Here is a 26,565-nt window from a genome sequence, read left to right as displayed (position 1 = left end):
ATGATTGCTCTAACTGTTGACATGGGCATTTTAAGTCGAGCAGCTGTTTTCTTGCATCCGTTCCCTGAATTGTGCAAGTCAAAACTTATTGCAACAGAATGGTCTTGAATCTTTCCCCTGGTGATGGATGACTAAGGGGTTTTGGCCCTGTGTCACCTCATTTTCATACCCCAGTGAAACAGGAAATCATAGATGGCTGCTTAAAATGTCCTGAACACTTAGGCCAACTTAAAATTAGGTAAACATTCGTGGGATCATACTTTCCATTCAGATTTCTTGGAGTGCCAATAAGTGTGGCATAAGTGAATTTGTATTAAAAATTTCTTTTTCATTAATGCTTGCTTTATTCTCAGACTAAACTTACCTCAAATAAAGTTAAGATTTTTTCTATTTTCAATATAATATTAAGATAATAACTGAATTTTTTATAAGCCTTTACACCTTTAGCAAGGGTGCCAATAATTCTGGAGGGCACTATAAGTTACCACTTGAATTATAGTGCTGTCGGGTCACAGTTCACATGGTCTCACATCGTCCTGTGTACACATATCATTGTGTGTAACAGAATTCCATGCAATAGTCAGTCCCATCTTCTGGGCCGGCCCACTGATTCAGCCAAAGTCAGCTTCTTAAGGAAACTGTCTGACGTGTTTCCAAGTGAAAGTGAAAGCCAGATCCCTGCGTGTGTGTATAAGAGAAAGAGAGTTAGGAAAAGTTGAAACAGACAGATAAAGAAAAGACAGAGTGAACGAGTGTAAAAAGGAAGGGAGTGGCAAGAAGGTAAAGAGATAGAGAAAGAGAGGCAGATAAAGAGAGAAACAGAGAGTAAGAGAAGAACTGGCTATTCCTGCTTACATTTGAAACATTGCTGTCTTCACGGGGGAAGGAAGACCACTCTTGCATAAGCAAAAGCCAATCTAAGAGGTGAGTTTTGCCATCTTTAACATCTCTCTTTCCATGCCTCTCTATCCTACTGAAATCATTTTGTCATCATTTTGTCCTGGATGAAACCAGTGCTGAAATTCTGAATCCTGTTCTTATTGCTGTGCTAACATGTAACAGAGTTACACAACAGACAAATAACCACACATATGCATACATATATATATACATACAATATATTACAACATAAATTTTAGCTGGAACCTGTTTGTCTTAGTGTTTAGCATTGTTCAAAGAAGTGAAACTGTAGTTCTATTTAAGTACCTGTTAATTACGTTAGCTACGATAACTTTTGCTAAAATACAGAAATACCTTTCGAATGTACTTTAGCCTCTAGTGTGTTCTCGTGCGACTTCAATAGCTCAGCTGGTAGTGAGGAATTAGGCGGGACTGTTTTTCTCACACCTGCAGACCAGCTGCTCAAAATTGCAGGTTAGCATGAACAACGCTTGTGGTTTAAGAGTCCAAATCAAAGTTAAATACATACTGAACATAAACTATTTGGGCTATGGTTAGCATGTCAGTTTCAATAAATGAATTCCAACTCTGATATCTGACATCTATAGCAATTACATCAACACTCCCTGGTCTCGACTATCTGCATTCTCTATGGAAAACAACAGACAGCCCAACATTGCAACTATTGTATTCCATCTACTGTACAACATATTACAATATCACAATACAACATGGAAAAAACTCTCAGAATAATTTGCTCTAAGAGATTAACTAAAAGATTTTTTCTAAAGAATGTTGTATTACTGGTTTTAGTACTGCTATTCATTTTGACATTCCACAGTACTTCATGTCCAGCGTTTGTTGTGATAATGGTATCAGAAGTAATAATGTCAAATTTAATTTCAAAACAGCTTCATTCCTCTCTTCTATCTTAAAACTGAGCTGTGGATATGTCAGGCTTTTCTGAGAACTTGGCAGGTGAAGTTATTTTGCCTTTTGCAAATTACCAACAGCACACCTCTGCAGTAACTGCTCTTCCTGTAAATCCAGAGCACCCTGAGAAACCGCATGCAGTAATTCCATGATGTCATCTATGTGATACTCCTCCCAAACAGGTTGCCTGATAAAAGAGTTCAGTGTAAAATCGCATCATAATTACAAAGACTGTAAAAATATATGACCGGTCTCATTTAACCAGACTCATTTCAGCAGCGTTTCAGTAGCAATGCATTTCACCTTCACACACAAACCATACTGGGAGTGAGGGGAGCAGGTCAAGTTTTCCACTACACTGTAAAAAAAAAAATCCGTTGTTTGTATGGAAAAAAAACTGGCAGCTGTGGTTGCCAGAATAATTCTGTAAATAATACATTAAAAATGCAACTTCACAGAGCAACCTGTAAATTTTACAGTTTAAAACTGTTGTAATTTACAAAAAATGACAATTTAAACCAGTAAATCCAACAGCCTTTAAATAGGAAGGTGCAGGTGTACCTTGCATTGTGTAGACCAGTGGTTCTCAACTTCACTCCTGAGGAGCCTACTGATATATTGCTAAAATTACACCATGACAGTGTTAAAGTAATGGTTTTGGTCAGGTAGATTTTTTTATAGAGAAAGAAACCGTATTACATTTTACAAATTCATATGTTACACTTTACAGACAAGAATGTGTACAAATAGGCCTACAGTAAAATTATGTTAATATTAAGAGTTTAAAAAAACAGGTGATGCATCTGTTTAGACTTGAGTTTAACTGTATTGTACTGTTTTTTGTATTACAGTTTTTTGTGTGTTTAAATCACAGTAATCTGTAAATTCTACAAAGAAATAGGATTCTTTCAACATATTCTTACTTTAAAATAAAAAAAGAAAAACAGTTGTATTTGGTTCAGTATTTTACTATAGTGCACCTTAAATTTAAATACTGCGTCATTGTTTTTCTATTTGCAGTCTTTTATAAGTCCTGATATTACAGCACTTTAATTTCACAGATGTTTTTTACAGTGTACATCATAAATATTTATGAACCCTAAAGGCAGCATACTTGGGCGTGTGTTCAAAAGACACTGTGAGATAGAGAGAGTCCAGACAAGGTTCTTGTGACTGTTTGCCAACACATGTCTCGACAGGTGACTCTGGGAAACATGTTTTTCCCATAAATGTGTTATTGTCTGTTTCTCCTCAGCTGATGCCACTCATGGGGGAGTCTTCGCTTGTTCCGTGTCCCCGGGGAAAGCTGCCCGTCCTGCTTTCGGTCGTTCTTTTCGCCATTATACTGGTGGCTGTTGTAGTTTTTCATGACAGGTCTTCCAGCTCCATACCCTTCTGGGATTTGGCTGTGCTAGGCATCTTCAGTCTCACGCTAGGCCCGACTGTGTACGGACTGTGCCTCTTTATTGAGGAATGGCTCTTTCATTCACACCAGCGGTGAGAAGTGTGTGTGTGTGTGTGTGTGTGTCTCTGTCTGTGCGTTGTGATTGATTTATTAATCAGATTGATTCATCAACAAATGTTTAACTGAAAAATAGTTTTCAATAAACTTTTTAAAATATGTATTTAAAGAAAAAAACAGCCAACGGCCAAGTTTTGTGGTTCTGGCAGTAATCAAAGCAGAGCAGAGCTACAAGTTGGAGTGTGTTCACTATCGCCTACTCAGGGGGGAATGCCAAATTTGGATTTGAACTGAATACTGAGGGGAATCAATCAGAGACAAACTGTTACTATTTGTATTGTAAGCCAACTAGGCTGATGTTTAGTCCGTCTGTTTAAAGCTTTATTTAAAGTCAAATAAATACTTTATGAACAGTAGTACAGGGTGTGTAGTAATAAACCCCATGCCAGGTTAACCAATTAATAATAGAAACTTAATTAGCTAATGTTTTGGATTAACGCACAGCTCTATTGTGTGTATGGTGGGTGAGCAGGTGGGTATTCATGTAAAGCTAATAAAGGGACGGTTCACGAAAGTGAATTCTATTTATGCAGTGCAGTGACCTTCATTTGTTTACTTTTCACAATACACAGCACAAAAGAGCTCTCCAGATCCCTAAACCTTGATGTGTCCTTATCGTTAACAGGTACGGTGGTAATCTGAGTCGGATGCTTGCAGCCTGTTTTGGTGGTCGCGCCCAGCTTGCAGTGTGTATGGCAGTTTTGATGTTACTGGTGAGGGAGGGGTCTCTCAGCTCAGAACAGTGGAACCTTGTGGCTCTGTGCTCTGCACTCTATCTCCTATTCAAAAGCCTGGGAGTCCTGGTAAGACTGCTTGTCCTAAAGTGGGTGTTTCACAAGCACTGGAATGAGATGTTTTTACCTCCAATCTCTCTCCTCTTTTTTTTTTGTGGGAATGCATGTTAAATTTAAATTTTGGTTGGGTCATTGTCCATATGAAGACAGAGAGGTTGATGAAAGCTGAAGAGAAAACATTTCTGTATTGCCACCACAAGAGTTCTCATATGAATGTGTTTGACTAATGATTTTCTAAGAAACAATGGAAATAAAAGAAAAGGATCTAATAACAGAGACTGAAACCTCAAAGTAGCCAAACTAGTCTCTCTTTGGAAGAAGTGATTGTACTGACCTCAGCCATTCTCTGTGTCAGGAAATAGTGCATGTCATAATTAGGAACCCGGGAAACCCACTCCCCCACCCCCCACCCACACATGCACAAATGTACACACACACACACACACACACACACACATCCCTCCACACGCACAACTATGCAGTTGTTTTGCCCTCTCTCTCTGTGGTTTGGTCATTTAACCAGTTTCTCTCCTGTTTCTCTTTCTGAGTCACTTTTAAGAAGTTTTGTTGAGTTCTGGTAGAAGCATATCTATAAATATACTACATGGGACCTATCTTTTGAAAAACGATGGTTGATGACAAAATAAGCACATTTATATAAAACAGCTTTTAAGAAGTAAAAACACAGACAGGGAGATAACTTTTTGGGATCATAAGTCTTACATTGTTATTATGAGTGTTGTAGATTTGAATGATGCCATCTCCATATTTGTGGGGATTTGTGTGATATTATGTGATACAGTTTATTCCTGAGTAATATTTTTGCTTTGAAACACAGATGGACTAGAATGCACTGCACTATCTACACACTCACCTGTCTCTCAAACCTGTCCAATTAACTCTCAGAATTACCCTAGGTAAAAATACCATCCATCTTGTCCATAAATGTATGATACTGAGGGGCTATTTATTTGTAGCTGAATTTCTAAATATTCAGTGTTCTCGACGTAAATTTTTCTATCACGATTCTATACAGTTAAAGTCGTGTAAGGTAGAGTCTGTACAGGTGTTAATCTTTTCAAGCTCTAGCATATGTAATTTGTTATGCAAGCTTGAAAAACATGCGCAGTGATACCTGTTGGTTATCACAAGTTGTAGTTTTCTTGTTCAAAGTCTACAAAGTCCATCATTCTCTCTGTGTGACTGTGATGCCTAGGCTGCATGCATATATGCTCCAGAATTACTCATTAACTTTAGTAAATACATAGAGATTGTACAGGATGAACAATCTGTACTGAAAACATTGAGTCATTGCATTGTCGTGAATGGAACTCATTAAAAAAAAAAAAAAATAAGCTGGTTAAACAAGTCAAATCTGCTCCTCACACAGACAGACACATCTGTATAACTGTTCACAAAAATAATGATCATGTACATTGTTTCATGTAATAGTTATGTAATATGTGACATAGAACAACACACTACACCTTTTGCTGCCTTACATTATGGTGTGTATAGGATAGGTTAAATGCAGGGGGTTAAATTTACTACTCACTGCTCACAGTGCATGTGTGTGTGTGTGTGTGTGTGTGATCACAGAGATTTTAAATCTAAATCTAACTCTACAATAGGGCCCAACATCACACCTCTAGTACAGACAGCGCCACCTGTAGTTTCTTTAGATTGATATTTGGATTGTCAGCTCGATGAAGTCCTGACGTTCATTCGACCAATACGCAAACAATTCCATTATTCTATGAAAGCTGTAAGATATTTTGTCCAGAATTGAACAAGACGTGTGTGATATTTGTTAACATTGTTTCTACAGGGTCTCCCTGAGCTTGATTCTAAAGCTTTTTAATTCTTTTCACTTAGAATCTGTCTCCTGTGGAGATCTCAGAAATCTGTGAATCGCGGAAGATGAACGTGGCTCATGGGTTGGCTTGGTCCTTCTATCTGGGCTACCTCAAATTAGTACTGCCAGGTAAATCTCTTTATTCACAACCATCTAATGATAGTGCTGGCTAGTGTAGTGCTGCCACCTGCTACTCAAAAGAAAAGAAAACAGATAGTCTGTTAAAAATATTGGCAGAGGCCAGTTTATACCACAGCACAGAACACTGCTCTCTCTTCTGTTTCTTCACTTGTGTGACTGATCTATTTTCTTAACACTGGATGAGGAGTTAGACTGTTGTTATGGTGGGTACAACATCAACTAGATACAACGCTATCATAATACCATCCAGCTGGTCATATTATCACCCATTCAGCCTTAGCTGTTTTCTTATAGCAATGAGAAAGCTCTCATGATATTCAGAAAAGATCGGGACCAGTCAGAGAAGAAAATATAATTTACATCCCCATGGGGGAACGGATATAAAAACTTTATGAATGTGTAAATAGGACTAATACACAGCTATTGCTGAATGAAGAATCCCTGCCTGATTCCCGTTTTAATGAAAGTGTAAATGGGACTAATACACAGCTATGGTTGAATGAGGAATTCCTGCCTGATTCCCGTTTTAATGAATGTGTAAATAGGACTAATACACAGCTATTGCTGAATGAAGAATCCCTGCCTGATTCCGGTTTTAATGAAAGTATAAATAGGACTAATACACAGCTAGGGTTGAATGACGAATTCCTGCCTGATTTCCGTTTTAATGAATGTGTAAATAGGACTAATACACAGCTATGGCTGAATGAGGAATTCCTGCCTGATTTCCGTTTTTCTGATTGTGCTGCTCTAGAGCTCGAGGGCCTGGTTAAACAGTATTATAACTTAACCGGAGAAGTCCTCAGATCTCCGAGGCTCTACATCCTCCTTCCCCTCAACGCAGCTGTGTCTGCTAAACTGGAGGAGGAGGATAACCTTGTCAGCTTCCACAAAAACCTTCCCCAGCTGGAGAGGGACAGAGCAGGGGTGAGGAGTCGTGTGTACAAGCACAGCGTCTATAAAGTTATAGACAATAACAAAGAGGTGAGAAAAGTCCTACTGCACTCCATCACCTCTGTTATGACATGCCTGTGGAAAGCCGTGTGAAGTCTGTTTGTGTGCAGTACTGTTTAATGTGTACATTATGTGTATGTTCACTGGAATGTACAGAAGGTGATACGGCAAGGACTGCTATCAGTTCTTTAACAGATTAACAATTCAAATATAGTTTTAAAGAAAAAGACTGAATTGGAATTGGAATTTGAAAATCAACAGAGGAAACAGAATTAGATTTAAATTCCAAAAATATGACATACTGTACTTCGTTTGTTCACATTTTGGCTGCTTTGAATGCAGATAGCTGTAGTAATCTGCATTCAAAGCAGATAGATAAAGCACTCCAAAAGATAAAGAGATAAAGACAAAGAAAAAGCACCTCTCTCAACCTTCCCCTTTCCAGTATTTAAATTGAATCATTTGCATTACGTATTGGTGCATATTAAAATGTTTTATATCACGTTTAATGAATCATGCATAAAATGTGTAAAATGTCTGTAATGTACCTAATCAAATACATTATATTGATTTTATGGTTTAGTTCAATCCCAATTCTGCATCACACACACACACACACACACACACACACACACACACACACACACACACACACACACAGATATTAAACTAAGTCTCAGATTCCAAAAACTGAAGTGGAATAACCATCCTGTACAACTTCAGAGGCAATCTTTATTAATGTTTGACTTATGACACTTATCAAATTGAAAGAATCAATGAACTGAACAGCTGGACCACACATTCATATACTGGCTCTAAAGGCAACAACGTGAGAGTGAATGCCGCACTGTGATCTAAAGGCGCATGGTTCAGTCCTCAGATTAAGGAAAAACCACCCTTAGGATATATGCCAGGGTGATCATTTATCTATTATTGTCATTTATCCAAATACTCCTCCTATAACTTGAGTTTAGCTTGTAAAGCACAGAACCACACTGAAAAAGTGATGTGGCACCACCATGTGGCTAGAACTGGAACTGACATCTGGTTCTCACTTATCTCTATGGGTATTTCCAGCCTCATCTCTGTGTGGTGGAGTACGCCACCCCCTTGTTGACCCTATACCAGATGTCTCAGGATAACTCAGCAGGGTTTAGTGAGAAGGAGAGGCGACAGCAAGTTCTTCTTTTCTACAGAACACTCCGGGACATTCTGGAAAGTTCCTTAGAATGCCGGAACAGTTACAGGCTAATTCTTCTAGATGGTGAGACTTCAGTTCACATTTAATATATAAAAAAGAATGATAGCACTGGTTTTATTAAGCTGTATTCACTGCAGTACATTTACACATTCCATTGACTTTGAGATCAGAATATTAGAACCAGATTTTAGATAACTTTCTTTTGGTTTTCACAAGTAGACTTAAGTGTTTTTTTTAAATCCTTGCATTTATTCTTCATTTAGATGACCATTCAGAGGATCCCCACTTCCTTTCCAAAGAGATTCTAAAACACCTCCAGCAGGAAGAGAGGGAATTCTGCTTAGACCCTCCCCTGCGGGCGCCAATCATCCAACAGAACGGTGCCCGACCAATCCCAGAGAAGGGGGGTTACACATATGATGATGGTAACATGACAAATAGCATGAGTGAGGAGTTCAGTAGCCCTCCTACTCTCATGATCAGCAGGCCTTTACCCCTGAGAGCTGAGCCTGTGGAAAACACAGATTATCACAATCACTCCCCTCAAAACTACAGGAGATAAACAGAACTCCACCTTTCCCACTCTTCTCTCTAAATTTTCTTCACACAGTCTTAGCCTTAGCCTAACCTTAGCCCTTTGTATTTCTTCTCCACATTGTACTGCTTTTTGTATCATGTTGCTACAGCTCTGAGAAGTTTGTTCTGTTCAGGGAGTTAGCTTCAGGAACATACTGTCTCACTGTAGGAACACCTTGTCATTTCATTGTACCAAAATAGTTATGCATGTTGTACAGTTCCAAACAATATTTGACATGTTCCATCACAAGACATTCTTTGTCAACCATTATCTAACCGTTCCTGCCTCTGGCAAAACAAAATAAACTTGGCCAAATTAAAATATCCTCAAACATTGTCAAAACCATATGTAGGCTATTACTGTTTTCAAAGTGAAAAGAAACTCAGAAAGAGTTTAAACACAGAAAGAAATCTTTTCTGCTGCATGGTTAAGTCAAAACATGATATTACTTCTTTGAGTTATTAGTTGATGAATGATTCAGTAGGCATACAGGTTGAATATGAGGGCCTTAGGGTGAACAGAGGCAACTGCCCAACTTAGCATGGGAGGCTACTACATAGCACACTGACTGTTCTCACATAACCACATAATGGAGTGGATTTGTTTTTTATGAAACAACACACTGGCTAATCGAGTGAGCACACCACTGAGTTGATCTGAAGAGCAGCAGTGGGTTAACTGGGCTATACTGTAACCTGAGATCATGAAAGTTAGAATTTCTGTTATATTATGTTGCATGGACAGCTAACAAGCTACCTCCACGGTCATTTCTGTCTCAAAGAGGTCCCATGTATACCTTTGTGGTTGGTGGGTTATAGTGGCTTTTTCAATTCCCTTGTGGGACATGAGGATATGTGGGATTTTGGTAAAATGGGAAATAAATAAATAATGAAAAGGGAAGGTGCAGGTGTTGTTATGGAGGGAGCTCACCTTTTTTTTGACAAAACAGCTCATTATAATCCTAACCTCAGCGTTTGTCAGTACCTCAGGTGTATTTCCCTATAAAACACTTGTATTTCTGAATAAACATTTTATTTGGTACCAAATGTGTAAATAAAACAAATGTTTTGTCAGCACAGGATCTCCTGTATGGTGTATAATCTTGTTTTTGTGCTAATACATCCTCACAGGCGGTGTAGTACAACAGTGACTTTTTCTGTTGGCCCTTAAAGAATGGATGTAAAGTCATTTTCTCCTGTGATAATCAACTGGTAATGTTACTGGACATTAAGAACAAAACCACCTGTGAACATTGATCTGCTGAAACAAAATATCAGCATATCAGAGAGCACAGCAGCAGTCATATCCCCGTGACGCTTCCCTTCCATGCACGTGCCTTGTCCATAATTAGGTATAACAGGCTTCTTAGGGGAAGCTGAGGCCTAAATTTTGCTGCAGGGCATACCATCTGGTCAAATTTTCAAAACCTAGAGTTTGTCTACGCTTTCATGTAACAACAATAGTGCTTTCCTTCTTTTCACTGGCTCTATCCCTCTTTTTTTCAAATGAATTTATGCTGTAATAGATCATTTAATGTTTATTTGAATACTTGATGTCTGACAAATTGTATCATATATGGTCATACATATTATTGGGTCACAAATTTAAACTGTGATTTTCTGTAATACTTACAGTAAATGGCACAATTACAAAGTATTAGATCTCTGAACAGTATCAAAACCACAGAAATGAGATGATCTTGACCATCTGGATTTTGCATAGTCTGATACAAAATAACCTCAAAAATCTACTACGTTACAGTGATGTTCATGAAGTTACAATGATGTTAATGAAATGGATTGTCATTATATAAACAGTCGTCCCTCCACATTCGCGGGTTTAACTTGCGTGGATTTGATTATTCGCGAGTATGCCATCAATAATTAAATGGGTGTAAGTGTACTTTTTCTGTCCCCTCCAGCATGTTGCAGACTTTTTTGCGTTATTATTCATGCTGTTGCATTTAGACATAATTTGCTGCTATGCCTTTAAGAGAAGAGGCGTGTCGTAGCGAGGTTCTTGTATGTATAGTAGAGAGTTCTCGTAGAAGAACGTAAACTTCAAACTGGAGAGTAGAGAGCAGGATAAAATGTCGGAGTGATGTGTATTTTTATGCTGTTATGGATTAAACGAAGAAAACGTGTCAACACACTTGTTTCAGACATCGTTTTATTCAAGTGTGCAACATAAAGAAAACTAAAAAAAGTTTAGTAAGTCATAAATGCATAAAATAGCCTATATGTGTTATTAATCTATTATATCATTTACTACCATAAATATAGGCCACATTATTAAGAGTTAACGTTTGGGGGGCTTTGAGATATTCGCGGGTTTCCACTTTCGCGGGCGTCCTGCGCTCCTAACCCCCGCGAATGTGGAGGACCGACTGTAATCTATTACTTATAATTATTATGTATTTTCACATTTATATGATACACACACACACAGTGTATATATATATGTATATATATATATAAGACTTTTTCATTCCTAACAATGATTTCCAAAGAAAATGACAATCCATTTTTTTTTTTGCTGTTCCACAGTGCCAAATATAACAATCAGGTTATAAAAAATTCCAGCAGCCAAATTCATGTTTGACTGGTTTTCTCTGGATTTGTAGTCTGTGGCAGGGGAAGTTAACACAGTAAACTCATAACTAGTGAGTTATAGAAAAGTTAGAACTAGACAGTTGTTCTGGGCAGACACACATGAGTCACTTTCAAGATTCAGAAATAAACTAGTCATGTTACATCAGAACTATATTGTAACAGCAGATGACGGTAGCTGCTACACTTCAGGATGTTCACAGTTTCTCAGCACAGTTGATGGTGATGGACCTGATAACGTTTTACAGTATTTAGTCTTTTGAATTCTCATGCATATGAAATTCTAACTAAAACAATGACATTCAAAATGTCTTCAGATGACTTTATCTAAACAAAATAGCTGAGACTATTCACACAGTGTTGAGAAAAGAACACTGGGGCTGCAGTATTCCTGAGTCATTCTTACTAAGCTGAAATAATAAAAACACTAACTGAAAGAAAGCTGGTGGGAGACTGATTAAATATTATCTATATCTATTGATCTGTTTTAAAAAAATTCCACTTAAAAAGGTAATTGTGTTGTGGAATATTGTCTTAGATTATGTACTGATTGGCATTTTACGGATCATTTCAAGATCTTCTAGACTTTGACCAGTTATAGAATTAGCTATTTTAATAACAACTGACCTGCATCCTCCTTACTGTGACTTTTAAAACTTGAAATAAAGCATTCTAATCTGTATATTTTTCCTTTTTTTGAAACTTTAATAACGCTTGCTGTCCTATTAATGTTCGCTTTCATACTGTGACATTTTTTTTTTTTAGTTTTGAGATTATAAGCATAGCATTCTTTGTATATCACAACATATGTCTTCAGGTATATAACTGACAATTACTGCTTGGATTCAAATGAAGAGAAACCTTGGAGATATTTCACCAAATGACCTATATAGGCGATAACCAACATGTCAGTCCATCTGATAAACCAGACACATGATTCAGCCAGGATAGCAAAAAGAAAGAAATTTGAACGACCTTTAGCATGTGGCGATAAGAAGTATATGAACAAATGTTCTGTCAAAAGAGAGATTCTAAAACAATGTGCAATAACCGATTTATCAGTAAACAAGTTCTATACCAAATAAATGACTTTTCTGATTTCAGCAGTCTGGGTATGAGAAAAGGGTGCTATAAATAAAAATCATTTTAATTTTTATTATCAATATCTTGGCCTAACTTTTCAGGTAAACTGTGAGATATACAAGGAATGCAACACGGGCTCTGAGCACAGCACAAGGATCTTCTCGTGACTCTCAAAAATATGTAGTCATATGCCAAACAGCTGACTGTTCAAACATGTCTGTCAGGTTTATTGAATTGACAGTGATGGATGGACTCTCACAAGGTTGATCAAACTCATGATTAAAGTCAACAAAGAATGGGAGTAAACACCTCTCCATCACTACTCCTCCAAAAACAACCATTTAAGATCAGTATAAATGTCATACTTTGACATTTTTATGACCAGCATGCTTACAGTAATAACAAAACATTTAGTGTCTCTATCTCTATTCCTGTGAGAAGAAAACCAGACTAAGTAAGCTGAATGACCAGTTGCCTAAGTTTCCGTCTACAAGTAGAAGCAGCACAGGCCAAGGAAAACCTCTTCCTTGTCATTCTGTAATTTCCCAAGGTAATTCTAGAGAACCACTTTGCCACTTCCTCAATGGTATGTCATGCGATTCAACGTCACGGCTTTGCTCAGCACTGGTGTAGTTAATAAACACAGCGGTACAAAGGTAAATCACTTCTGAAAAATTTCCAGAAATATGACTCAGGTAAGAATCGGGCAGGGTTTAAGAGCCTGGAGACAAAGCCAGTAGTGTATCCAGAGGCTGAAAGAATAGGAATAGACAAGTATATTGGGCAATGTTTTCCTGAGTCAACACTGATTGGTCATTCTCTCTCACCTCTGCCTGGCTCAGTCTGTCTAGACGACGTGCTGAGTTACAGGTAGTCACGAGCTTTAGCCAACCATACCAGCACAAAATGACTCACTGTTGTGTTCAGTCTGCACTATGAAGACTAAGATCAGTTTATAATATAATTCACATCAAACAGTGTGGTACAATTGTTGTGTATACACACTTTTGTACTATAACCTAAAGGTCCCACTACTTCGACAAAACCCTGACAAAAACCCTGTTACTGCTCAACTCTACTGAAATCAGCAGAGGAGAGATGTCAGTGCACTGCTCCTTGCACAAACACCAAAACTTAAAATTATAGTGCGCATGTAATATCTAATAATAAAAGCAACATTTAAACTTTTTTCTTGTCTAAATGTTCTAGAATCCAGATTACTGATAACCGAAAACTGAAACGCAACACATCGGTGATGGCACTTACCGCCATCTGATTTCACTTCACACAGGTATTGCGCAATACCTCTGTTCCTATGGTAATCGGGTGGGCCGTCCTACAAGCTCTAGGCACAGCTGATGCAATGTTGCAGACGGTGTACTGTATATATACCGGGAGAAGCAAGACAACGGGCGTTTCAAACTCTTGCATTCATGGAACTAAGATCGAAACTGTCCGCGACCGAGGAGTGTGAAGTCTTGGGGAGTAATTTAGAAAGAACGTCGCTATGGTTTATACACAAGCTTTGGTTTTCGGGCACAGAATGCCGGCCTCATCGGAAGAGGATAACTTAGTGGAAATGCTGAGAAAGTTTGTCCATCACATAAAATATGGCAAACATTTTGAAAATGGTGGAAGACTCAGAAAAACTATGAGCTCCTCAAGTAAGCTGTTTTTTCTCTCATCTTGATAACTTAAGCTACATTTTGAACTTTGTGGTCGTAATTTGTTCAGCTTTATTTCGTGAAAGAGATACGGTCCTATCCCTATTACTGAACTCGTAGATAGTGCTACAGCTAGTTTCAGTTAGATCATCGTTTCAATGTGCTTATCTTATCAGACGTCTCATATCAGCTGACAAACATATCGTGACTAAGTTCTAGACTGCCGATACGTCCGTTTTCTTTTTTATCTAATCCTCTGAACTGCTGCAACTTTGGACATGATTAATCGTTCGGATTTCTGCCTCCTTTCTCAGGTCTCGGGTCAGAGTGTTGTATGGAGGACGAGTTTGAAGAGGCAAGTCTTCTGTCCAGTTTGACCAAGCGAATTGAGAAATGCCTGGCGGAAGCTAAGAAGACGACTCTGCGATGCCATCAGCTGCTTCTCCCGCGGCACATGATTGCGCGAGTTGCCGGTGATATTCTACGAGCCGCAGTTGATGAACCTTGTGGGATACGAGGCGCTCTAATCAATGTGTTCTTGGACACTGATGGCAAGCTGCAGAAATTAGGCATTGTAACACCAGATCAAAGTGTCACACCAACCTTTGAGCTTTCTGTAATCCTTAAAACACAACTGGAGTCCTGGCCTTCACTTCAACATTTATTCGGCAGCGATAAAGAGTTAAGGTTGCGATCTGAATACCGACTCATCAAGAGAAAGCTGTATTCTTCCGCCAGCCCAACAATACACGAGTTCTACTGAAGGTGAATGAATATAGCTTATGGTGAACAGTTCTTATCTTGATTGAGGCACGGAATATGTTTAAAGGGGGAATCTCTTAACGCTTTGCAACATTCCGTCAGTTTAATTAATACAAAGACTACCGATTTGAGCTTCTTCTGAATGTGTTATGTACACTGTAGTATGGTTCTGTGGCTCGTGTATTTGAGAAACGAGTAGCGCTGAAGAACTGCCTTGCTTTAAGCATCACAGAGGAATATTTATATTTTATATCTTTGGAGTTGGTTTATGTATTTATAATTTAGTCCGTTAAAGGTGGTCTCCGAGTATTTTGAGATGGGAAATATTGTTTTTGGTAATGTTACCATGTTAGATGGGCATAGAAAGCAACCCACTACAGCAATATTGCTTACTTTTGCTGGTTTACTTGTTTTACCTCATTGTTTCTCTGATTGTATAAATCAGGGATATTGTAAAACACATGGTAAATGGTTGTGGTAGAGTTATTTAATGGTGACTGAGTGAGACATTTATGTAAACACTACTGGAAATCTTAAATGGAGAACAAAAACGGTTAAGACAAGCTGGCCTTGCCTTCAGCCAACTGTGTTTTTTTTTGTATTTATTATCTGTATGTGTTTTATTTAAAAACTATGAAGGAAAATGTGGAATAAATATTTCCTGCACAAAATTATCAGCAAATTTTCCTCTTTTTTTCTCTCAAACTTTATTGAACTATTTCACAACTGAACACATCCTTTTACATTAAAAAAACACTATCTGTACACAAACATTTCCTGTACAAAACCACTCTCCACTTTCCATGTTAACATATTGCCGGACACATGGACACTATAGTAAGTTGCAGCTTCTCTTTGTAGATGGCAAAAGAAAATATTATACAGCAGGCCTTTATCCTGACCGTGAGGTACAAAACCGCAATAACGAGAGGCTACAGTTTCCATCCTTTTCCAGTAAGGAACAGCGTTAAAGCTAGTCAAGATGATGTCTGACAGCTTATACTAATGTAACTCTTGAGAACTGCAGTTCTGTAACTCATGGTTCTAAAGCATATACATTTAACATTCAGACTGTGTATAACGATCCTCTTCATTTGATTTTGTGGCCATGATACTACATTCCTTAAAACAGGTGCTGCAGATGAAAGTCCCTGAAATGAAGAAGTCAGATTGAAATTAACTCCAGAAATGAAATGATCAAGTCACTTTGACCAACTCCATGAGTCTCCAAGTTCCAGTGTGTGTGTAGTGTGGACCTCGCGGATCAGCTACTTCTTCATCTTGAGATCAGCCTCAATGGCACTCCTGCGCCCCCTGGTGCCTCCATCCTAGAACAGCAAAAGAAAGGGAACCATGGAGCCTTTGAACGTGACAGATGATGGTTTACTCTCACACATCAGGCCATGCATACTGTAAGGCTACTTTAAATCCACCCTGAAGAGGGCACAGGGAGTGAGAAGACAAAACTCTGACCCAAACACATCAAAGTCCACATGCCAAACTCTTTCATCAGCAAACCAGACCTGTTCAATACAACTACATCAGGACAAAGAGAAACAAAGGCATCAGAATTACACCACACAGTAAAAAGGGGCACAAAAACACATCCACGTACAATTACCCATGCATGTTCAGCTCTTAGGTACACTCAGACCTGGGACATATCCTATATACCATTTGCTCATCTCTGGAGTGCCACGTGCGCAAACATGGGGAAAGCGTTGTTTGTGTCAGAATGTGCGTGTGTATGTGTGTGTGTGTGTGTGTGTGTGTCCCAGATTTTTTGGGGAGAGATCAGAAGGGACAGAGGGAGAGGCTCTATGCACTGTTAGCTTCAGCCTGGATACTTACAAAGAGAGAGAGAAGGAAAGCAGGAGAAGCCATTGGAACACTGTCCTGTAGGAGGACAAACATTACAGTGAGAAAAAAAAAAAAAAAGTCCTACACACACACACACACACACACACAAAAGACAGACACAAACACAGAGCTGAGGCATCGATGTGAGAGTCACACACATAGAGCAGGGTTAAGGCCACATAAACACATGTCACCGAACGAGTGAACACACACACGCATACGCATACGCATACACACACACACAATACTAATGTATTAGGAGACATCAGACAAACAGTGATGTGAAGAAAGGAAGAAAGCAACATGCACACACGGGAGACACATACAGGGATTGAGACTAGAGGGATGACGGTGAGGAGTCACTGATGTAATCTGGTGTGATCTACTGTAATCTGGCGTGATTCAGTGTGGTAGGACGTGCTCTGATGTGATGTTATGTGATGTGATGTGGTGTGATCTGGTCTTTCAGAGTGAGGGCTGGAGAGAATGTTACAGACGGAGTTCATTCACTTCAGTGTGTACTATCTTAATGCAACGTGTTAAACCGATAAGCAACACTTGGTCTTGAAATGTTGACGTGTCTTAAAAATACTACACTTTTTTTTTCTGTTGTGGGATCTCTTTTCATTACATGGAAAATGTTCAAAATATTACCCAAAAAATTAATATCCTTGAGCGTGAACATGTAGGACCAAAGGTCTACAAATGAAGAAGCAGTTTGCCCACTGGTCTGGTGTTGCATATGTATGTTACATAGAAGGGCTGGAGGAGAAATGCAGTGAGTACATATGGGTGCATTTCTCTTCTGACTGCAGTACTTCAGAAATGAGAACTTAGATGATAATCATGGAAAAGAAGTTCCTGTAGTTCTGTTACTGTTACTGTAGTTCCAGTTAAACACAGCTCTATCCCCCCTCTTCAGTATCAATACGCTACCAAAACTCACACAATGCTCTCTCTAGGAGCCGCAGCACTGCTGAATACACCACAATCCACCATGACAGAGAGACATGCAGATACAAGAACTTGACTGGAGAAAGAAAACTTAATGAGGCAGGCCAGGCAATGAGAATGAACACAAAACTTCCAGTAAATACAGGTGTGTATCTGCGTTCCACAGACCAATAAAGATAACGGCTGACGCACGTTTGAACGGCATTGAAATGATCCGTCGAAGCAAAAGTATGAAACACTGAGGCGTTGTGTGCAACCCATGCAACTTTAAACAGCCAGCAATACAATCACTGACAGAGTCATTTACAGACAGACTCATAGGCATTCTGCTCATCTGTAACAATTCAACAATGAAAAACATTATTATTTAGTTATGTGTTTTGTGTGTGTGTGTGTGTGTGTGTGTGTGTGTGTATGTGTCTGAGAAAGAGAGAGAGAGTGAGACCAAAACTGTATGGGTAGATACTGAACAGTACTACATAAGATAAAATAAGTTATATTTATCTCTACGTCTCAGCTGCAATCTTGTTGATTGTTCTATATGTGTATATGTATGTTTCTTTTATTTCACCACACTGTGTCTTTGGATTTTAAACACTCTTCTAAGTATTTGTGTGTGTGTGTGTGTGTATGTGTTTGTTAGTTGTTATGTGAAGCATATCTCATTAGTGCCTTCTTTTCAACAGCTCCCTAAGCATGTGGTTCTCCACGTTAATAATGGGCTTTGGGTGGATATATGTGTGTGTGTTTCTCTCCCTCTCTCTCTAACACAAACCTTCTCGTTCGAGTCCTGCTTGCGGTTGTTCTCTCGGCCACGCAGGCTCTTGGCGCTGATGCCGGACTCTGACGTCTGCATGATGAGCTGAGTGGCCAGGAACTGCTGGATCTGTTCCAGAACATCCCGCTGCATCTCCAGAGCCATGTGATACACGTCGTGATCCGAGCTGTTATACATCACCGCGTTCTGAAACATCAGCATGATGTCACGCTGGAACTCCGCTGTGGTTCGGATCTGACCAGACTCAATGTTCTTCTTAATGGCTGATAGGTCCATTGGCCTGATGGGCGGAGTTTTTGATCAAAGTTGAGTGGACATCATGGGGAGGAGATAGATCAAAATGAGTGGCAAGAAGCATTCCAAATGACCAAACGATTATTTAGAATTGAAAGACTGAAGACATGAACCAATTACGAATGACCTTAATGAAAAATTCAATGAATATAAAGAGACAACTGAAACTTTATAAACAACAAATACCTGTGCACAATGCTGTGGTAACCAGGGGCGATGTCGTCGGATACAGGTTGTAGAAACACACTTGCATACCTGCAACAAATCATTCTGTATCAAATACGCTCTCACTGAGCAGAAACATTCCTGTGATTGGTTCGCGTCAAGGCAGAACATTCAAAACCCACCTGTGATTGGCTGCTGCCCGCCACACGAGCATGATGGCTTTCTTCCAGATCTTCTGGGCCTGCAAAGCCTCCTGATCCTCACTGCACATAGAGCTGAGTGAGAGGAAATGGGATAAGAGAAGAGTAAGACAGAGACAGAGAGAGAGGCACAGTGACAATCACATCATACCCGTTCACATCTTCCCCACACACACACACACACACACACACACCTGCTCTAGAGGAGACTGTCAAAAAGAGTTTCACATTTTGTAATTACACACACACATACAGAGCAGTGTGTTACTCACAACTGGGAGGAGGCAGGGCTGCTGGCGGTGGAGTCCGCTGTAGTGTAGCGCTGGGAATTGGTGCCATAGCCATCTTCACTCTCACTGGCAGGAGGATCCACCTCAGACAGATACGGCCCCTCTCCATCCCCATCTCCACACTCCTTCAGCTCCATCCCTTCATCACCGTCCACCTCACTTCCTCCATCCTCATCCTTTACCTCCTACAGGGAGAGAAATCAAATGTTTGTATGTAAAAAAAAAAAAAAAAAAAAAAAAACCCTGAATCTTATTTTTCCATATTCCTACATAAACTTTGGCTCAACTTGTTTTGCAGCTATGACTTTGAGTGACAGTACCTTAGAGTCTTTTCCTGATCCAGAGCTGTCTTCTGAATCTGTGAAAAACACCAAAAACCCAATAAAGGTGAGGTTGTGTGTGGAACATGGGATACATGAAACCACGCGTGTCACCCACCATCCGTTATGAAATAACTGAATTACGTCTTCTCAGTAACTGAGAATCACACTGACCTAAACAGGGTGTTTCTGGTTCAGGCTGTGTCCATTCTTCACTCTCACACTTGACAGACGGACTGGGCGTTCTGTTCTCCATTTTTGCTTCCTCAACCACTCCTTCTCTTTCTTCTTCTCCTTCTGTTAGTCCCTGTGTTTCTGTTTTTGGTTCTGATTCTTGAGCTACCCCTTCATCAGGTCCAGGAGTGGGAGCAGGGTCAGGTTCTGTCGGTTCCTGACTCTCCCCCTCGGCCGCGTCCTCAACCAGAACCTCCATCTCCCTCTCTACGGCTGCGGATTCAGGCCCCTGCGCGGTCGCTGTGACTGTGCTCTCCTGGGGTTCCTGCTCCTGCTGTTCCACTGACTTAAACGTCTGAGACTCCCAGGGGCCCGACAGACTGTGGCCTCCGGCTACTGCTTCCTCACACAGGGACAGAGCAGCCTCTACTGCTGCGGCATCCAGAGCATCCACAGGGTCATCCACCTGAGACAGAAAGAGAAAGAGAGAAAGAGAGGGGTGGGGGTAAGTAATAGGGAAACTGGTTCTGGACAAACTTAAAAAAATCTGGATGTTTCACAAAATTGTCATAAACTGTGTCATAAACTATGATGCACTACTCCCCATGTGGTACTGCCGCACAGTGCGGTGTATGGTGTAGTTGGTGTGTGTACCTTCTCCTCTATGATGGCAATGATGTCCCCCACTGTATCCAAGTCCAGCTCATCTCCCATGTAAGATACAGCCACCAGGTCCTCCTCCACAAGCTCTCCCTCTTTCCCCTCTGCTTGTGAAGGAGTGGGCACCCCTATCACACCCTCCGTCCTTGAGCCTTCTGTTGTTACTACTGCTCCTGTACACAGACACACACACACACACACACACAGACAAAGTTATCCCCTGTTCAGCTACACAGCCACAGTGTAAATCTCAGGGGTCAACAGTTAACATTTGTGTGGATTTTCAAACAGAACTGCTCAGGCAACATGTGGAATACTTCAGCAACAAACTGACATTATCTATTACATCAGCTACCAACATGCACACATAAAGAAACAGAGCACTAAGAAGCGTGAGATAAAGAACAATGGAGAGATACATTCACTGACTGAGAGAAACGAGACAGATATGTATGTATTTTGAAAATCAAATAGAGACAGAGAGACCTGCGCTGGTTAAAGCTTGGTGGTCCGGAGCAGGGGGGGCTACTACAGTGGTGGCTGAAGGGGTGGAGGGGGGCTCTGCAGTGGTGGCTGAAGGGGTGGAGGGGGGCTCTGCAGTGGTGGGAAACTGAGCCGAAGGTGTTGACTCCAGTAGGCGGGATAATGTTGGCGCATCTGACGCGAGAACACACAACACGTACACAAACACAGATCGCACTAAGCACACACTACACATGATGTTTAGCTACTAAAGCATTACTAACGTACACCAAACATAGTTCTACTGCTGGGACAATGTACCTAAATTGACAAGACTTTGCTACAGACACACAGCATAAGAAAGCAACAGTCTGCAAAAACACTGACAACAGATACAACTGAAAGACAAAGAACTACCACACGTCATAATCAATCAGATCTACCTAAATCTATCATGAGACCAACAGTCCAGAGGTGATTAATGTGTTTGTGTGCATGCGTTGTCATGGTTACCTGCTGCTATCTCTTGACTGGTAGGAACAGGTGCAGCAGTGACGGTGGCAGCGGTGGTTGTTGTGGTGGTAACTTCAACGCTGTGAGAGCCGTTACTGAGGGCTGTAGCAACCTCTCCCTCAACAACCTGTTAACACAGCATCAATCAGCTCGGCCCAAATAACTTCATCAACAACAACAACGACAAAACCCTGTAAAAAAAACAATCTGAACTTCCTAATAGAAAACAAAAAAAAAAGATTAGGACGTACATATTAAAATAAAGTAGCGATGTGGTGGATTTCAGTTAGAAATTTTAGGCTGTTCCTACATAAAATCATTCCATCTGCAAAGCCACAAGCTATAAATGCTTTGATCAGTATTTTGTCAGTGGTACACTGAGTCTCAGAGATGATCAATGACTTTGACGGTCAGTGGTCTAGGCAGCGGGGGATATAATTGCTCCACTGAATGAATGACCACTTGTATACAATTGCTAAACTGAAGATTAGGTCAGTAGCACAGTGGCTCTTTGGTGTAACTGGTGATCATGATCTCCATTCTCCTCCTCACCAGTCTGGGGCTGGCCGATATCAGGCTGCCTTTTTTCAGAAGCTCCGAGAGCAGAGGGGATGGTGGTGGGGTAGCCTTCTGAATAAGGAGCTTCTTCTGTGGGGAGTCATCTACCAGAGTCCCCAGGCTTCCCTCTTTAGGACCAGGCCCAGGAGCCTCTGTGGCAGACACAAAGGCTGCTACACCCTGAGCCTTAAAAGACAACAGAGCCCGGGCGGGAGAAAAGGAAGGGGAAACAGAATTATTGATTACGCATGCAACATATCTGACTATTTCATCAGCAACTAATACCAGGTAGGGCCAGTGTCCACGCTGCAACCAAGCCAGTGCCCACGCCAGATTACTGTCCTAATCTAAACCTCCATGTTTGCCAGTGTACCCTCTATTCTGGAGGGCTGCTTGGTGACTATCTGCTTTGTTAAAAAAAAAGCACTATACATGTCAAAAAAACACTGCGCAAAGCTTGAATATTTTTAACCTGGTACCACAGAGGATAAAAATCTGAACAGTCAGAAAAAGATGCAGTTTTAGTCGCTGCCGATAAAGAGACTTTTTCCTTACCATAGGGCTGGTGCAGGGCTCGTCTGCCATAGGCTGTGGAGTATCTGGGAGGGTGACCTCAATGCCTGGAGAGCTGGCTCCCAGTGGGGAGCGCACGGTGACGCTGGGCAGCCTCTTTGGTGTGTTTTTGGCAGCCTGGCGAGCTGAAGACAGAAAATAATCAGAGCTTTAAAGTTGGACTAATAAAAAGTAATCAGATGCGTCAGTATGACTGACTTCATAAATTGTCTTTTCAATTTAACCAAAATCTAACTAGATTTAAGCCGGAAAATGACTTATCTTATAACCTATCAAAAGTAATATGACTATCCAACTGACAACTGTATTGGCATAAGCTTTAAATTATACTTCAACGATGCTAAACTTCAACAATTCAATGAAAACAGACACAGCGTCTTCAGAAAAGCCAAGTGTTTAGTTTAGGTTTGAATATGCTGAGATGGCTCTGAAGCTCCTACCCTGATAGGCTGCTTCTGTGGCTTTCCTCTTTTGCTCCGCCTCCTCATCCTCCTGTTTCTTCTTTCTGCAAAGGGTACACACACAAAACTCCTACTGTGAAAACACACGTTTACACCACATATACACAACGCAAACAGAATTACTCTACTGAACTGACCGCTCAAAAGGACCAAAACACTATCGACCCATAACCAAACATTCTCAATTCAATGTTCCCTCTTCTTTTCTTAACTGGGAATGAGAAGTGCCCTTAATCTCACAGGTGTCCTCTCTGACAGGCAGTCACTGCAGCAGAGGTGAGTGAGGCTCTCACATGCTTCCTCTGACAGACATGCAAAACCAGCATAAACGAGTTATGTTGGTTTCTTATGTAATGAAGTACACATGGAGGATCATTGTTCAGTTCTCTCTCCCCATATCTAAACAGGCCTAGGACCACCACTGACAACCAATGAGTACTGAGAAGGAGAACACCCCTGGCCAGTACAATGTTCTGAGTGAACACGGCCAAGTGCATCCCCTCGAGTCATAATCAGCGAGTGGGGCACAGCTGGGATTCAAACTTTTAATCCCAAAGGCAGGATGCACCTTTACACTGTCAAACAGTGTATTAAACAGAACATTTTAAATTACAACCGCAGTATGTCACTTTAATAAGGCAAGAGAGCCAAAAAGACAGAAGAGGGGAGCTATAAAGGCAATAGGATGGATGGATTAAGTGGAAAAACATGTCAGAGAGAGAAAAACAGATGTACACATTGAGTTAGAGAGGTGAATGAGCCAGTAAAACAGACACGTATATAAATCTCTTACTGCTCAATTTCTCCCCAAAGCTCCTCCAGTTTAGAGTCCATATGTCCCGCCTGGATCAAATCCACCTCTTTCTTCAGCTTCCTAATGTTTGCAAAAATGACCATAGTCAATAAATCAATCAGTTCAAATCAGTGGCCAGACTTCAAAAGAATATGCTTGAAATAATGAGCACTATATCATAACCCTTATTACAAACCAAATGACATGGTCAACCCAGATGAGACCCAGGTTGGATAACGGATTCACATGCCTCCCTATCATTGGCTGATAGGATTGTATAGGAAAAGTCTGGAAGTTTACCTGTACTTCTCCTGTGTCTCTTTGAGGAGCCTCTTCAGCTCCTCAATCCTCTCTGCCGTAAGTCTGCGCACGATCACATCCTCTATGGTCTCCACCACCTCCCCTTTCTCTCCACGCTTCCGCCTACGTGTGTGTACAGAAACTTTAAACGCACTCGTCACACCAGATACCTCTCGCTTTCGCTGTTTAAGTTGTTAGTTATTTTTATCCAAATAAAGACATGCCATCTTAACCTCTACCTTTTGTTCCACCTCTACGTCAAACTCAAGAGCATCTACAGAAGAGTCTTCATAAATACAGGGGTTTTGTCACTGACAGTAGCAGCGAGTTCTGACTGGCCATGCTTTCAAGTCAGTTACAAAATACATGAATGTTAAATCAATTTTGCAACATTGTATGCCTGTCCAAGATATTAATGACAGTCAAATAAATAATGTAAATGGATCAACGACAACCTAGCTCATTTGACATATGTTCATGATGTGTTAAATGGGTCTGACTCTGATACTCACTTTGGAGCTTCTGTGGTCTCAAGTAGCTCAGAGTACTGGGAGGCGCAATGCTGGGGAAAAGATATCAAACAAAGAGAGGTCACTAAGACTCTGGTCAACACTGGGGAAAAGGTATCAAACAGAGGTCACTATGACTCTGGTCAATGCTGGGGAAAAGATATCAAACAAAGAGAGGTCACTAAGACTCTGGTCAACACTGGGGAAAAGGTATCAAACAGAGGTCACTAAGACTCTGGTCAATACTGGGGAAAAGGTATCAAACAAACAGAGGTCACTAAGACTCTGGTCAACGCTGGGGAAAAGGTATCAAACAAAGAGAGGTCACTAAGACTCTGGTCAAATGCAGTCTGCAGAGACACATTACATATTTCTCACTGTGATGCACATTTTCACAATACTAACATAATATCTTCAAATTGTTTCCACATACTTTCTGTGAAAACCAGTCCGGGGGTCGTCCAGGCTCAGAAAATGGTTTGATTGCTCTGCTGACAGACACCCTAGAGACAGACAGAGGAGGGATCATGAATTACATTGAATAACAGTGCTTTGGCAAGAAAAGTGTATACAGACAATAACAATGAAGTGTGCTATCACCACGGTAACCAGTGATAACATATCAGTTATGTCCGTGATCAAACATATCCTTACTTCATTTCAGAAGCAAAACAGCTTCACAATATGCTTATCAAGTCCTAACAAAATACGTCAGTTTTCTTTCTAACTATCGAAATGAGTAAGGATGATTTTTGATCCAACTGAAAACCAGTTGCTGTCACTGTATTAACTGTCAATCCAAAAAGTACTATCTTCACGAAAGATCAGTGTAAACAAACTTTAAAAGACTGCAACTTCTCTCGATGGTTTGTTACAGTTAATGTAGCCCCGCGTATTTAAAAAAATGTACCGGGTAAGTACGGTACAATAAGCAGAAATAGCATTGTTAGTAATTTTGGCATACCAGTTTTGGTCTCCACTTCTCATGACAGAAGACGCAAGGCACAGTTTCTCCCGGACCGACCACGGCTCTGTCGGTCCGAGGGACGTCATCTTATGCTCTATAGAGAAACATTAAAATTAAGGACATTACCTTTTGTTTGCTACTCTTATTTATAAAAGAAAACGCAGAGGTTTGACTGGAGCAGAATGGAACATAAAATTAAGGCTCGCCAAATTAAAACACAAGCCTTTGCCCACAGACTCTTTGTGTCTACAGCTGTGAGAACTAAATCTAGCTAGCCAGGTTAGGTTAAAATGAGCTAGCATTATGTCTGGGACGTAATTAGGCGAAAATGCAATTACTGTATACCGATACCAGATAACAGTAAGTTAATACCAGTGAACAGAGGATTAAACATAACAAGAATTACTCATGTTCTTTCAAGGAGCCAAAAACATTCGTTGAATTTGATTTGGGCTTTGGAAGGATCTAGATTTGGCCAACGCTATTGTTAGCTGGAAGCTAAGTTACCGGACTAACCGACTTGTTCTCTCTTTCCCTACTCAACATTCTCAACAGAAAGTGAGCAAGAATGATCAATAAAAAATTATGGCGTCGATCTTTCGAGTTCATTTGTTTCCAACTGCAGTGATAAAAACAACAACGCACAAAACGTTACTTACTTCCGACTCCAGTCGACATTTTGTTGTTACAATCAGGCCACACGGTTCATTTTCTGCCTTCCGCCGGACTGTTTTAATGT

General features: G+C 40.4%; 3 protein-coding genes across 3 annotated transcripts; 2 read left to right on the top strand and 1 right to left on the bottom strand.

The window, feature by feature from the left end:
* The first annotated feature begins 838 nt into the window (after positions 1 to 838).
* On the top strand, positions 839 to 8,862 carry sting1 (stimulator of interferon response cGAMP interactor 1). The gene is made up of 7 exons (XM_030766756.1): positions 839 to 924; positions 3,089 to 3,330; positions 3,981 to 4,158; positions 6,025 to 6,133; positions 6,900 to 7,129; positions 8,177 to 8,363; positions 8,564 to 8,862. Exons 2-7 carry the CDS (start codon positions 3,092 to 3,094, stop codon positions 8,860 to 8,862), a joined length of 1,242 nt encoding a protein of 413 aa, XP_030622616.1. The 5' UTR covers positions 839 to 924; positions 3,089 to 3,091.
* A 5,214-nt stretch (positions 8,863 to 14,076) lies between these two features.
* Positions 14,077 to 14,999, top strand: LOC115806130 (DNA damage-inducible transcript 4-like protein). The gene is made up of 2 exons (XM_030766871.1): positions 14,077 to 14,233; positions 14,548 to 14,999. The coding sequence occupies exons 1-2, from the start codon at positions 14,077 to 14,079 to the stop codon at positions 14,994 to 14,996; spliced, it is 606 nt and encodes a 201-aa protein (XP_030622731.1). The 3' UTR covers positions 14,997 to 14,999.
* A 747-nt stretch (positions 15,000 to 15,746) lies between these two features.
* Positions 15,747 to 26,516, bottom strand: brd8b (bromodomain containing 8b). Its single transcript, XM_030765073.1, has 19 exons — positions 26,486 to 26,516; positions 25,824 to 25,920; positions 25,293 to 25,362; positions 24,863 to 24,912; positions 24,351 to 24,473; positions 24,051 to 24,131; positions 23,237 to 23,301; positions 22,779 to 22,921; positions 22,218 to 22,409; positions 21,666 to 21,792; positions 21,177 to 21,347; positions 20,685 to 20,863; positions 20,031 to 20,496; positions 19,857 to 19,894; positions 19,519 to 19,721; positions 19,229 to 19,321; positions 19,068 to 19,136; positions 18,585 to 18,867; positions 15,747 to 16,323 (listed from the first exon to the last, which is right to left on the bottom strand). The coding sequence occupies exons 1-19, from the start codon at positions 26,502 to 26,504 to the stop codon at positions 16,264 to 16,266; spliced, it is 2,529 nt and encodes an 842-aa protein (XP_030620933.1). The 5' UTR covers positions 26,505 to 26,516; the 3' UTR covers positions 15,747 to 16,263.
* Positions 26,517 to 26,565: the final 49 nt, after the last annotated feature.

The sequence above is a fragment of the Chanos chanos genome, chromosome 2 (genome assembly GCF_902362185.1).
Source record: "Chanos chanos chromosome 2, fChaCha1.1, whole genome shotgun sequence".
Classification (NCBI taxonomy): Eukaryota; Metazoa; Chordata; class Actinopteri; order Gonorynchiformes; family Chanidae; genus Chanos; species Chanos chanos.
This window is presented reverse-complemented; position numbering and strand designations above follow the sequence as displayed.